This window comes from Tinamus guttatus, unplaced genomic scaffold, assembly GCF_059628265.1.
Source record: "Tinamus guttatus ecotype Peru unplaced genomic scaffold, ASM5962826v1 Tinamus_guttatus_pri_ptg000363l, whole genome shotgun sequence".
Lineage (NCBI taxonomy): Eukaryota > Metazoa > Chordata > Aves > Tinamiformes > Tinamidae > Tinamus > Tinamus guttatus.
In genome coordinates, this window is record NW_028288897.1 from 105,958 (window position 1) to 120,309 (window position 14,352).

At 62.6% G+C, this 14,352-nt stretch overlaps 1 protein-coding gene across 1 annotated transcript in view; it reads right to left on the reverse strand.

Moving 5' to 3' along the window:
- The window catches only part of LOC148593613 (zinc transporter ZIP11-like), a 55,763-nt gene extending 43,224 nt beyond the window's left edge, over positions 1-12,539 (reverse strand). Inside the window, exons 1-4 of the mRNA XM_088530156.1 lie at positions 12,516-12,539; positions 11,832-11,951; positions 11,123-11,161; positions 3,851-4,009 (exon numbers count right to left, since the gene is read on the reverse strand). Of these exons, the coding sequence (XP_088386282.1) occupies positions 3,851-4,009; positions 11,123-11,161; positions 11,832-11,939 (306 nt within the window). The 5' untranslated portion in view covers positions 11,940-11,951; positions 12,516-12,539. The remainder of the gene's footprint in view (positions 1-3,850; positions 4,010-11,122; positions 11,162-11,831; positions 11,952-12,515) is intronic.
- Positions 12,540-14,352: the final 1,813 nt, after the last annotated feature.

Here is a 14,352-nt window from a genome sequence, read left to right on the forward strand (position 1 = left end):
CAAAGTCACTATATGTAAAGCCAACCAACGAGCACCTTGCCAAATCCCGCTTATTTCACCCTTTTCCCGGGATTAGGGGCACAAATCATGCACAAGGCAGCCTGCGGGATGGGTGGAATTCCACCCTGCTTCCCTGCGTCGCTCCGAGCAGCCTGCGGCCCCGGGCCGGAGGATTTAATAAGCCTGCAAACACAAACACAGGCATTTCCCTTGGTTAATGCTCAGTAATAATAAAAAAAATCTACCTATTACCGCAATGAGGATGTGCAGCTAATTAACTTTCTAGGACTCACAGATGAGCAGGAAGAAGCATACTAAGAAAGGGCCCTTCTCCTGGGCATGCCTCCCAGGAACTGGCAAATTGCATAAGAGGAGCCTTTATTCTGGTTATAAATTAAGACCCGCGCCAAGACCCAGCGCGGCACAAAACCATCGGCCCATCACCGGCAGCTCGGCCGGGCGCGCGGGTGACAACGTGACACCCGCGGCGCGGGGACCTGCCACCCTCGCAGCCCTCCTGGGGCAGCGTTTCTCCCCGCGGTCGCTGGTCGCTTTGCTCCCGTATCGGCCGCGTTCGCGACGCCGCTCCGGTTGCCCGGTGCGCCAGGCACGCGCTGGTATTTGATTTCCAGCAGCCTCCCCAGCGTGGAGCCGCGCGAGGCCGGTCCCGCTCCCAAGGCGGAGGCTGCGGCCGCCCCGGCCCCGCTCCGAACCTTCCCCCCGTGCGTGACCTGCACGTTTAGGAGGGGATTTATTTACACCCTCGCGCTACGCGCGGGGCTGAGCCACGGGCATCACCGCGGTCGCAAACGGGAGGGTGCCCCTCGCGCAGCGGTTCAGCAGGTTCAAGTCCTTCCCAAGAGCTCGCCAAAAATAACTCAAAATCTGCCGTGCGAGACGCCCGGTTCCCAACTTTGTACTTCCAAACAGCTGGCAAGCTCCCATGGGATCTGAGCGTCTCCCCAGGCCAGCAACTCCCTGCCCGAGAGGGCAGCAGCGATGGGAAGCGGCCTCTGAGGCGCCCAGGAAACCTGCACAGACAAGGGCAGGAAAACAAGGCAGATTCCCATTTCTGAGCATGCTACCCAGATCCAGCCTCTCCTATAAACGCTCTCGCTCCGCAGCGGCACCAGCGGCTCCAGCTGGCCCGTTAAATCATGGCACAGGAGTAAGAGGAGCCTGCAGGGCCCCGCGCCTGCCTGGACACCCGCCCGAGGTCCTGCCTGCTGCTCCAGCACCCGGACGAGCTGCGGAAGCCGCTTCGGCTGCTGCTCGCTCCAAACCCACGGCCCCGGCTGCCCAGCACGTGTCGCTTCATTGATTTACAGAAAAAACAAACCCTGTGCCGAGCTGAGCAGAAAAACACCCAGCGAGGACGGTGCGTGCAGGAGCGCCCCGCTGCACCGCGCTCCGAGCGGCTTTCCCTGCTCAGAGCAGGACACAGCAGAGCTGCAGCACGGACCCAAACCGTGGGAATAACAGTTTTCGTTCCAGCGCTCTTTGGCACTGCAGGAGCTCAGGGAGCTGCTCGGTGACCGGAACCGCGCGGGCTCTGCCCTCCCACTGGGATTTCAGGCACGCTCTGCTCCAAGGGGGCCTGCAGGACCCTCGGCACCGGGCCCTGTCCGAGCCAAGGCCATCGTCTCCCATCCCCTCATCCGCTGCCCTTCTCCGCGTGGAACCTCCTCCAAACACCAACCGAGAGCCACGTTCCTACCCAAAGAGCAGCTGTGACGTTGAGACGGAGCAAAGCAAGGAGAGAAACCTGCTCCACGTCACCAGCGAGCGGAGAGAGCGGCGGGTCACTCGGGAGCAGGGAGGCACTCCCAGAACTGCAGCAACACCCAGCTGCAGCGCCAGCCCTGCCGCAGCCTCCCGCGCCCCACGGGAGCCCCAGCTGCCCTGTGTGCAAGGGGCTGGCTGCCAAAATAAAGGTGAGACCCTGGTTTAGACACTCCGGGGTCCGTCTCGGCCCCGGCCTCGCTCTCTGCACCCGGCTGGCATCTCCCATCCCGTCACAGCATGGGGGGACATGAGCAAACACGTTGGAGGCTTCCAGCAGGGAAACGGGGAAGATAAAGATGCAATAGATTAGATCTGTCTTCTGTGAGGAATTTAATGACTGCGCCTGTTCAGCATCATTAAGCAGTTTGTCTTAGCGGATTAACCCTCCCCCTGCAGCTCCGCAAACAGCCGGGGCTCAGTGACCACCGGCGCCCGCGCGGGAGAGCCAAGGGGGCCGCCGGGCCGGGCTCCAGCCAGCAGGGCTCCTTAAAAGCTTTTACTACCTGCTGCTACCCAGCAAAGCCGCCCTGGTGCAGCGCCAGCCTGCACGGAACGGGGCCCTCGCTGCCACCAAGGGCACCTGCAGCCTCTGCAGAGCCCCCTGCCCGCCTGGCCCCGGGGACCGCGGCTCAACCCTCACCCTTGAGCTAAATGTCCAAAGGGAACGGGAGCGCTCAGCCCTCGCGTGCCCAGCAAACCCCAAAGAGAGGCCCCGAGGGAGGCGCTTTGTGAGCCAGTGTCACCTGTCCCCAGAGCCCTGGGCAGGCGCCTGGCGGCTCCCGTGGCTTCCAACGCCCCCCACATTCCTCGCCCTGTCCCGGGCGGATCTCGGTGCGCGGGGGTAGCAGCAGGACCCTCGCGCCTGTCGCTGCTCCGGTCGCCGCCATCACCTCCCTGCTCTTTGCGGCACAGGAATCTCCTTTCCCAGCCGCGTCCCTCCGGTCCCGCCACGCCGGCCCCGGCTCCTTATCTGCCCTGCTGGGAAGCGGTGGCTGCCGGCAGCTGATCAAACACCGCAGAGCGGGGCCAGCGGCTGGAGCAGGACACCCCGGGGCACGAAAAGCAGAAACGAGAGCCGGGGTTTGGACAGCAACAGGCTCCCAACGCCCTCGCTGCACGCGATGTCAGCGCCTCGACAAATCCTGCACCAACCCACTCCTCCGAGCCCAGGGCTTGGCTTGGGCTGCAGCTCCCGGCTGGGAAAAGCCGCGGGTGAGACGGAGCCGTCACCTCGGCGAGCCCCGAGCAGAGCTGCCCCGTGCGGGACACGGCCGGGAAGCTGCTCGGAGGGGCCAGGCACGAGGCTGGGAGAGCGAGCGCAGAGCCGGCTCCTTCCCGGCAGTCCGGCCCTGCACGAGCCTCGTTTCTTCAGCGCTATTTTTAACGCATCCATTTACCTTGGAACAGAAATGCCAAGCAACTTCCTTCATCGCTGAGGACGCATCTCGCCTGCAGCTGCTGGGAGAGACTCGGTACCTGGCACGGGGTCCCAGCAGGCAGGACAGCTGCCCTCAACCATTCCCCAAAGGAGAGGCCTTGCACTTCGCCCAGAAATCCTTCTCACAAACAACCTCCCCTTACAAGCAAAGTTGTTCTTTGCAAGTTTTTGAAGCTATTCTTAAAGGCTGCTAAGACATTCTTATGTTTTCAGCTGCACGAGCACAACGGCTTCTGATTTATTTATTTTTTAATAACACTCTTGTAACACAGACAGGCTCGTTCAATTTGGAAACGCTCACAGGAGCGGCAGCTCTGCAAATAAAACCCCTGGGCCGAGACAGCAGGTCACACCTGAACAGCCTGGAAAGCTTTGCCAGCGAAAAGAACAGAACCACAAGAGTGAAAACACTGCAACAGGGAAGGAAGAGAGCAGACACCCAACGCCGTATGTGCAGGTGTCACCGGCGAGCGCAGCGTGGACACCACGTGCCCACCCGCAGCGACAGCGTCCCCAAAGGCAGCGTCACCCACAGGGAACGCTCCAAGCTCCATAAATCCCAACACTGCCAGAAGGAGAAAACTGGATTGAGGATGGGAGAGGAAATAGGCTTAAACATCTACTTACCAGCACAGGGATGAGCAGGTCGGCAAAATACACAAAAGCTGCTCCCAGGGCGAAGCCAACAGCCACGGGGAAGAAGGCGAAGGCTCCGAAGCTTCCAGACTCCTCGGCCATTTCAATAGCCGGGGCCAGGAGGGACCAGTAAGAGGCTGCCAACATGACCTAGGAGACAGACAACGTGCGGGTGAGAAGGTGGCAATGGCTTTCCCTGAGGGTCCCGGTGAGCTGCGATGAGAGCTGCTCGCTCGGCAGCGCTGGGTCCTTGCCCAGGTATTAGTCAGGGGGAAACTGAGGCACGGAGCAGCGGGTCAGGGGTGGAAGCAGGAGCCAAGGCCGCCTTTGCCGACGGGTGAAGCAGGAGGGCAGAGCCCGGGGTGCCCAGTGCACCACGTTCCCACTCCGGCTGCAGGGAATGGGCCCCTCTCCGCTCGCCGGATCCGCGGGATGTTCCGGGCGCTGCAGCTCGGCGGTGCCTGCACAGCCCGGCCCACACGGGCTTCGGCTGCCGAGATCCCTGCGCTTGCTGCTGCACTTGGCAGCAGCACGATCATTAAACCTTAATAGTGACATTAAAACGGGCTTCCTGATGCAACAAATCACTTAAGGATGGGGAAGCGAGATTTTTCCATCACTTTTCACCAAACTAGACTTTTGAGCCAAGGGGAAGGAAAAAAAAAAAAAAAAAAACAGCAAAATGAAAAATGAATCACAGGAGGTTGTGTTAATTCAACAGGGGATTAACCCAACAGCCCCTGGACTCCCTCGCCCCACATCTCCTGTTGCTCCAGGATCCCCTGTGGAACCCCTGGAAAGGTCCCCCATGGCACTGAGCAAGGAGCAATCCCTGTGCTCGCCGCATCATCCCTGTGCAAAGCAGGGACGAGGGAATCCCAGGAGGATGCAGCGAGCCCAAAGCCCAGTACGTTTTTCCCCACACACAAGGGTCCGTGCCGGCATCCTGCCCCGCGCACTCGCACAGACCGATCTGGGAGCAGCAAGTTCTGCACACGCGGCTGCCGCTCCACGCGAGCAGGGAAAGGGCGGTTCTGGAAGATGAGGCTACCACCATGTCCCTGCATCCTGGATACTCCTAAAGCGCTGGATTTACCTCATAAGACGGGATACGGACTGCAAATCTTACAGCATGACACCCCCAAGCAAACACAGCGGCCTCATTTCCGAGGCTTACAGGGCTCTACAGAACCAGCGGGTTCGCTGCAATTCCAGTCTCCAGGCCCACAAACAAGGGCCCGTGCACGTAGCAGCAGCAGGTGCCACCCGACCGCACCAGCTGGGGACACGGCAGGGCAGGGGCCGCCCGGCAGCGCCGGTGCCACCAACGTCCCCGCTGCCGCCCCCAGCGGAGCGGCCTCCAAAGGGGCAGGAACAAACCCTGCGGAATGCACGGAGCCAGGGGGCCCTTCCCAAGGTCAGGCCATAGCTCCGCTGGGTGGATTTAAGCCTGACGTGGCTCAGCTGCCAACACCCCTCCTTGGCTAGGCCAGATGAAGGCAACGGAAGCAAAGCGGTTTGACAGCTCCTCTTACAGCCGCCAAATCCAGTGGGGCCCTGGAGCAGCCACAGGGAGAGGGAACAGCTTCCTCCAGGAGCCAAGAGGGCGCAGGAGGGACCCCGGGCATCGCCAGGCTCGGAGCAGGGCATCACAGCTGGAACAAGGCGCTCGGGCTTTATCCAGGTGGGAAAACAGAGAGGCCAGCAAGGCAGCCCTTCCATAAACACGTCCCAAAGGCCACAGCGTCCACGCGCGTTGTCACCCTGCTCACTGTGCTGGCCGGGATTCATTAAAAACCGGCAGCAGCTTCGGCCTCTTCCTTCCTCCTCCTTCCCCTCGTCCCCACGGCTGTTCAGCTACACGGGAGGCACCGTCCCCGGGCACCAAAATGGGTTTCTTGCAAAGGGAGGGCAGGGAAGGGAGAGAGGCCTGCAGAGAAGGGATGTTTAGGGAAGGAAGCTGGACGTCCATTGCTAGGAGGAGCTGGGGACACCCACCACATGGGACTGCTTGGCAGGGACAAGCCCAAGGTGCACAACTATATACCCTCACACAGGTACAAACCCGGAGGATGAAGCGGACAAGCACGGATGGGCTGAGAACTTGCCCTGGAGATCAGCGTTACACACTGGGATACGGGATACGGATCCCTCCAGGTCCGCTCTGCAGAGGAGCCGGAGAGACCCTGCTCCTCTCGGCCTCGCTGCACGAGCCCTCGCCTGCGGAACAGAAGTGCATAATAACAAGCTATTACATTTTAAATTATTTTTAAGGAGGAGAGAGATGCCTATTGCTGTAGACACCACTCCCGGGGGGATTGCATAAATCGCAGCTCGCTATGAGTAAGAAGAAAGCGGGCTGTCACGTTAGACTTAACCACAGCTGTCAAACTTCATATTTCAAATGCCACCTCCTTTAACAGACAACCGCACACCCAACATGGAAATACAGGCAACAGCGAAAGGCTTTGCAAAATTATATTGTCATCTTATGTGAAGATACCGTTTCCCCACGGAAAACAGAGGCCTGACACTGCTCAGCCTCCAGCTGCCGTCAGCGCCGGTGCCGCCGCTCCGCAGGCTCCGGACCCAGCCGGGAGCCACCCCGCGAGCTGCGGCATCGCCCGCCAGCTGCCCCCACGAGCTCCGGGGAAAAGCAGGTTATCCCCATGGATTTTGGTGTGGGGGGACCCCCTCGACCCCACCTCTCCATCCTCAGCTGCAGAGATCCCGGGACTGGGGAGAGCTGGAACGTGCTGCTCGGCTGCAGCTCCATGAGGAGGACGTAGAGTCCCTGCCAAGGAGGGGAGAGGAGCAAGGCACCCTCTGCTCCTGCAGCGGCCCTGGACAAGGCGACAAACAAAGAGCTGCTGCCTGCGAGCTCATTAAATGATAAATCACACCCAATTGCAAGCCTCCCTAATTGTCCAACTTGGACCACAACCTTATTGGAAAGGCCTTATAAGCATCAAGTTAATACGATTATCTGGCTGTGTGCTACACCCCAACAACAGCTTTATTATCCCGGTCCGTAAACACGATACTAATCGCTTTTCCCAGGCGTTCCTGCGTTTATTAAGCATCTCCCCCCACCTGCTGTGAGAACTAAACCAGTTAACACGGAGCTGTCGCAATTTGTTCCTGCCCCTCAAAGGCCGCGGTTCCAGGTTGCAAAGGGCTGAGGATGGAAAGGCAGGATGTTGGGCAAGCACGAGAAGGGCCCTCGGAGCCAGCGGAGGAGGCTGCAGCGGCTCCGCTCCCGGCTCGCTCGCACGCAGCCCTCGCTTCCCTGCCGGAGCAGCGCGGCATCTCGCTGCATTCCCATCTAGCACACGCCAAAATGCAGGGAATGGAGCCAGGATGCTCTGCATGGCAGTTAATGCACCCCCTGCACTGGGCCGGTCCTCCTCCCGCTGCTTCTCCAAGCCTTTCCCTCCAGTGTTCCTCTCTGAGGAGCAGCAGGTCCCTGCAGAGCTCCCGGCAGCTCCTGGGTCCTTTAGCACCTGGATATTTCCACGTGAGACTTTGGAAATCTCCTATCTCCTCCAGGGATCTGTCAGTCCTGCCTCCAGGAGCTGCCTCCTCTCCTCCCCATCACCAGGGAAGATGCACGTGGCCAGGAAAGCAGCCTGTGCCGAAACCTGCACCCACAGGGGAGCCCCAATCGCATCCCTTCCGCTTCCCCATGTAACTCCCATCACCGAAGCCCTCCCTGTGGAGCAGTCTCTCACCCACGGCCTTTTACAGATGCACCAAACGCTCCATCTTGTGCATCCAAAGAGTCATCCAGGACCACAGGGATGCGAACGCCAGCAACACCACACAGCAAGATGGTGGCAAAGGCAGAAATCCGACTTTCCGATTTCCCCGCCAGCCTGCTCCACGCACGAGGCAGGAAGCCTGCCTGGGCTCTCTGCAGATAAATAAAATATGAAGCTCTTTGGGCGGACAGGAATTTTGCAGAGCCTGTCCACCCCGGCCGGCAGCAGCCGGCTCAGCGGGAAGGGGAGCGGGATCCCCGGTGCCCGGCTCCATCCGGAGCGTTCGGCAGAGCCCTCCCGCCGTCCAGCCGGATGCGCCGCGATCCTACGGAGCAGCAGCGGGAGGGGAGGAGATGGAGGCAGGAGCCGCCGGGCGCGCGAGGCGGCCGCGGGCTGAGCGAGCCCAGGGCCTCCCCCGGGCTGCATCAGCCTAACCAGAGGCGGCAGCTGCTCCCACCAGCAGCGAGGAGCAGCCCGGAAGGCAGAGAGGGGATTTGTTTTAATTTCCCACCTCGCCAGCTCCCTAGCAATGGTGCTGCAGCCCCAGCAGGCTCAGGAGATCCAGCTTGGAGAAAGGCTCACAGGGGCTCAAAGCCCTGTTGCCTCGTGCCAACGGGAGCAGGTTAAAGCAGCCGTATCCCTGCTCCATCCTCTCCCCGCTCCGGCAGCCAGCACAGCCATGAACCATGGAGGACGAGCGAATCCAGGTCTCTGTGTCCAGGACAAGCCTCCTGTGCTGCTGGAAACCCTCCGAGGAGGAGGGACCCCGGGGTGGATGCCGGGTGCCCTCCAGCACTGCCTCAACTCTGCCCGTGTCCTCTCCGGACACCCTCGACTCTCCACGCAAACAAAGAAACCAAAAAAAAGCCCTGCAAGCAGCAGATCTTGTCAGGCTTCCACGGGGCCGATAACACGAGCACGGAGGCTTCAAAGACCCTGCCCTTTTAATGATGTGCAGGGCTAGAAAAGCAAAGTCTCCTGGAGAGCTAAAGGAGATTCCCATCAGCAAGGCAGGAAAGAAGAATGGAAGATGAGGGGCTCTGATGACATTTTGCCTGCCAAATTTCTTAGCTTGACTTCATTAAGGATCCTGCAACAAGAAGTGGCCTCAGAAGACCGATGTGAATTGCTGATGCCGTTTCAAGCAGCACTGAAAGGGAATATTTAACACTCGGCGCGGCTGGTGCTGCTCGCCGGGCTCCTCATCGCAATTTTCTGCTTCGCTCGGGACAGAGCAAAACAACAAAACAAGGAACAAACCGCGAGGCGGGCGCGGGAGCAGCGCGGAAGGACCAGCCGCCCACGGGCGTCCTCCTCCGAGTGCCTGGGCAGAGGCCAGCACCTGGGGCTAAAGCCACGAGAAGAGCGGTCACCTGAAAAAAACATAGAAAGCTTTTGTTTAAGAAAATCAAGATTTAAGAGAAAAGCCAGAATTCCACATCAGATGCCCAAGTAACTGAAGCCTGGTCTCCATGGAAACTGAGCACCTCCGAGGCTCCGGCAGTCGAAACCCTCCGTTATCCCCCATTGCCAGAGCGGGAACCGAGGCCGGGAGGCTGAACCGGAGCCGCCAGGGTCGGGAGCGGAGCCCGGGATGACGCACGGGGCGCCCGACGGAGGGGCCGGAGCAGCTGCGCTCGCGGCGCTCCCCGAGCTCTCCCGACGCTCCCAGCACCGGGAACGCGCCCGGGATGAGCAGCACGTGTGCCGAGAAGGCGGCAGCGCTTCCCGGCTCCGCGGCGCTCCACGCGCCCGCCCGTCCTCCTCAGCGGCTGCGGGAGCGCCCTGCGCCGCGGCCTCCTCCCGCTCGGCAGGTGGGGAAGGTCCTCGCTGGCTCCTGGTTCCATCTCCCTGCAAAAGCTCCCCGAGATGAGCAGCTCCCAGCAGGACTCGGCACCTCGTTATTTCCAGAGGACCACGAAGCATTGCAGAGGAGGGATTTCAAGGGGACCAGCTCAAGTGTCTCCCAGGTGACCCCGATGGCTCGGGTGGCACCACGCACGTCCCTGGGGACTGCGGCAGTGCCGGGGTGCCACGAAGCGCCAGGACAGGCTTCCAGAAAACTACTTGTCTGGAAGCGCAGAGGAAGGAGGGTTGCTAGGTCTGACCAAACAAAACGGGAATTTCATTAGAGAAGACTGAATTTCAAAGAACCGACATTACAGATAAAGAGGAGAGGAAGGCAAGTGTTGCCTCTCTCTATCCCAGTGCTTGGAGAAACAGCCTGCATGCATTTGCCCAAGATTGCCATCAGAGACCTCGCTGTTTGGAAAACAAACCCTTCCAGCAAGGGCAGCAGCCCACGATGAGAGCAACACCCCGGCAAGGCAGGACCAAGGAGCACTTTCTACCGAGAGGAAAAAGAGCGGAAATAGCACCGAGAGCTTCAAAACAGGCTGCTCCACATCCTGTTTTCTCCTTCGACAGGAGGAAACCGGCCAACACACACAGAGCCTGCGGCGCTCCGGCAGCACCTGAGCCCGGAGCAGCCCCGGCCACGCAGCCACGGGAGGCTTTTGCAGCCCAGCAGGGGCAGGGGGCTCCTGGCCGAGCACTGACACAGCTCGTCACATATCCCTCTGCATCCCAGAGGGGCTGGGATGCCTAAGGCGCACAAAGCGGCTCTGCACCCCGCGCTTGCGTCCCAGCTGGATGTAAAACAGCAGATTTGGACTCAGTGATTCCTAACACAAGTGCTGCCTTTATAAAAGAGGAGCCGAGAACCCATCGCAGCAGATGAATCCAACCATTCACACCCCCGCAGGCCCCAGTCGCGTTCCAGGAGACGCTTCGAAGCAAACTGGGCTCTCTACCCCTTCGCCTCGCTCGCCAGGGCAGACTCCTGTGCAACCCGGTTGTTTTGTTGCAGGCATTTGGAAGAGCAGCAGAGCTCTGGTTTTCCCGGCTGTAACCGGGGCACAGCACCGGCTGCAGCTCCACGTGCTGCGGCACCTGGGACACGCGTGCGGAAGGGCAGCTCCCACGTGCAGCACTCCGGAGCCCGGCACGGCCCTGCTCCTGGAAAACGTCACGAGCCCCTGCACAGCCTCAGGCCACGATTCACACCCTGCAGGTTGGATTCTTTTCAGGAAAGGATGCCCTGGGTTTGGATCCCCAGGGCCTGGATTCCCCCTTCTGACAGCCCCAGCATCCAAGCTGGGCAGGAGGGCAGGGAGCAGCAGGGCAGCAGTGACCCCCAGGAGGGCTCCTGCCTCGCTGCTCACGCACGAGGGTGCAGAGAAACGATTCAGACGGCCGAGGAGACCAGAGGGGTTTAACAGGAGAGGCAAACCCGGCTCTGGCAGCTCCACACGCTGCCACCTGCACCAACGTGGCACCGGGACACGAGGGACCAGGCCCAGCACCGCGGCACATCCCTGATGAACGGGAACGCGCCTCGGGATCACGCAGGAGCCGCGGCGGGAGCCGGAGGGGCTGCGGAGGAGACGAGGGCAGGGAGGCCACGCAGGGACCGGCGGCAGCACGAGGACGTGGCACTTACCCCCGCAGCGAAGCCTAAGCTGCCGTCGAGGACCCGCCTCTAGAAGAAAACAGACAGGTTGGTAACAGAAAACAGGTGATCGACAAGAGCAAAACAAGCAAAGCTGCCACCAGGAGCCAGCGCAGCACGGAGGGACGTCCCCTGCTCTGGCACCGCGAGGACAACTCTTCCCGGTTCCTGCAGCGCAGGCGACGCTGCTCCGGCTCCGGAGAGCCGGAACCGCCGGCCCGGCTCACCCCGCCGAGGCCTCCAGGAGCCCGGCGGCTCCTGCCCCTTCCCTCGCCGCAGCTTTTCCTTCTTTAACACGTTCCCCTCCCCCAGAAGGGAAGGCAACGCGCTGCTGCAAAGGGAATCTCGCTTAGCGAAGGATTCCTGCATAAATCATCAAAGAGGCATCAATAATAAATGCTGCAGAACAGTTCTGAACGCAACAGCAACACGGGCCTCTAATTTTGGCATGCGAGACAGCTTGAAAATCAGAGCCTCGCCTGGCTCGACGCCAGAGCACGGGCTGACCTGGATCCCACTGGAAAGGTGGGAACAGGAGCAGGTTTCGAGGAGGAGGCTGCTGCTCCCGGCCAGGGACGAGCTTCGGAGCCAGCAGCTCCCAGCCCTGCCACGGCCCAGGGCTCGGTGTCCCCACGGGCTCGGTGTCCCCACGGGCAGGAGGGTTTTGTGCTCCCGCGCCCCCGAGACCCCCGGCACCCACCTGGCCGCTGGAGAAGACGAAGACGAGCGCCGAGCCGGCCGCCGTGAGCCCCCACGTGAGGCCCGTGCCCAGCAGCGCCTGCAGCACCGGCCCCCGGCCCGCGATCATGCTGCCCCGCGCCTGGCACGGAGAGGCCCGTCGGGAGGCGCCCCGGGCGGAACCGGGCCCGGCCGACCCCGCTCTGTGCCCGAACGGGACCCTCTCCCCCCCGCGCCCGGGGCTCCCTTCCCGGCTCATGGCCGGGTCGGCGGCAACGACGGGACGAGCGCGGGAGCGGCCCGGGCCCAGCACGTTCCACCGGGCACCCCCGGCGCGCGGGGGCTTCGGAGCGGGGCCGGGACGGCAGCCCCGGGCGGGGGGCACCGGGGAGCGCACCCGAGGGGGCGGCCCGAGCCCCGCCACGAGGAGCCGGCAGCCCCCGAGGGGGGCACCCAGCACCCCGCAGCGCCCCAAACAGCCCCGGGAGCCCAAATACCCCCCGGGCCCCAAATACCCCCGGAGCCCAAATACCCCCCGGGCCCCAAATACCCCCCTCCCTGGAGCCCAAACACCCGCCCCGCCACCCTCCAGCCCCCAAACTGTGACCCCGGCCACCACGAACGGGGGAGGCCTCGCCCGGGGCGGGGGGGGGGGGACCCCGGGCCCCCCAACCGGGTCCCCCGGGCCCGAACCGGCCCCGCTCACCGCCCGGCGCCGCCGCCACTTCCTGGTGCCCGCACACGTGTCGCTGCCGCCGCCCCACCCACCCGGCCGCCTCGGCCAATCGCGGCGCGCCGGGGGCGGGCCGCCCTCGGCTCTGCGTTTCGGGCGCGCTGCGGCGGCGCGAGAGCGGCGCGGGCGGGCACAGGAGGGCGGAGGCGAGCGCGGGCGGGCGCGGCAAGGCGGCCGGGGGAGAGCGGCACGGCACCCCCGCCGGGACACGGTGCACGACGTCCCCAGCGCACGGGACACCCCGCACGTGACACCCCCCAGGGACGGTGCACGATGTCCCCCATGCATGGAACACCCCCCAGCATCACTGTGGGGTGACACCTCCGAACATAGTGCATCATGTCCCCAGTGCACGGGACACCCCCAGCATCACTGCAGGGTGACAGCCCCAGATGCCTTGTATGATGTCCCCAGTTCACAGGACACCCCTCAGCATCACTGTAGGATGACACTCCCGGATGTCATGCACGATGTCACCCATGGACAGGACACCCCCCAGCATCATTGCAGGGTGACACCTCCGAACATGGTGCATCATGTCCCTAGTGACCGGGACACCCCTGAGCATTGCTGCAGGGTGACACCCCCTGGGACATGGAGCATGGTGGGTGACACCCGGGACACGGTGCCTGGTGAGTGACACCCCAGATATTGCGCCTGGTGCCTCCGTCTCCAAGAGCAGCAATTACAAAAAACAACCCGGCAGCGCCGGCCGCAGCGGACGGGCCGGGATGCTGGAGCGGGATGAGGGCAGCTGATAACGGAGCAGCTGGAGCCTTATCTACCTGCTGGAGCCGGAGCGGCCGCAGCCCCGGGGCACAGGGACAGCTGCGCTCTGCCCGCCGGAGCCGCACAGGGACACGCGGCCAGGTGGCTCCATCGGGAAGCGCCCGCGGCAGCAGGACGGGATGCACAGGGAGCCGGCTCTGCTCCAGCCATGGCTCCCGCTGGATCGGCAGGACGCGCTCAGCCCTTCGCGGCACTGCTCGCCTTTATCCAAGGGTCTGTCTTGGAGCGGCCCTTGTTCAGCGTCCCCCACCGCTGCTGGAAAAGGTCAAGGCTGTTTGCAACCTCCCTGATCTAGGTTTTAATCAATTTTCCCCTCTAATTGCCTGTATCCTTCATTAGCTCCTTTAATAAGCCAGATGCAGCCCAGGGTGCCAGCTGGGACAGGCAGCAGGGCCGGAGCAGCCGGAGCCTCCGAGAGCCGCGGGACCTGCGGCAAGGGCAGCCGCGGGAGCCCTCCCCACTGTGGAACGCGCGGATCCTGCCCGGATCTCGCCCCGGAGCCGGCTGCTATCGCAAGTCTGGGTAAAATGTCTTTTAAAACATTAGAAGGGGCCTGAAGGGGCTAAATTCCTGCCCAGGATCATTTATCAAGGAATGCGTCACACAAAAAGAGCCGGAGCCGCAGGGCCACGGCGAGCCGGAGCCACGTCCGCGCGCATCCGCCCGCTCTGCCAGAGCAGCGCCCGGGCTGCGGAGCCGGGCGGCTTCCCGGCCGGGGAGTCCAGCTGGAATCCGCGCTGAGCCCGCGGCGCCTCCCCGGAGCCAGGGAATATTGCAACAAGGCAGAGCTGCCACGCGCAGCTCCCGCTCCAGCCCCATCTCGGCACCCTTGGCAGCAATCGATCAGCTCCTCATGCAGGGAAATAACATCGGGACAGAGGTGCCCTCGGTACCGGGTGCAGCTGGAGCCCCCGGAGACCCCGCTGAGACCAGCGCGTCCTCGAGGAGCCGGCCCTGCCCTGGCCAGGGCTCCCGGCCACGTCCCCGGTCAATGCGGAGAGCGAAGCCTCCTCCGGGCTTG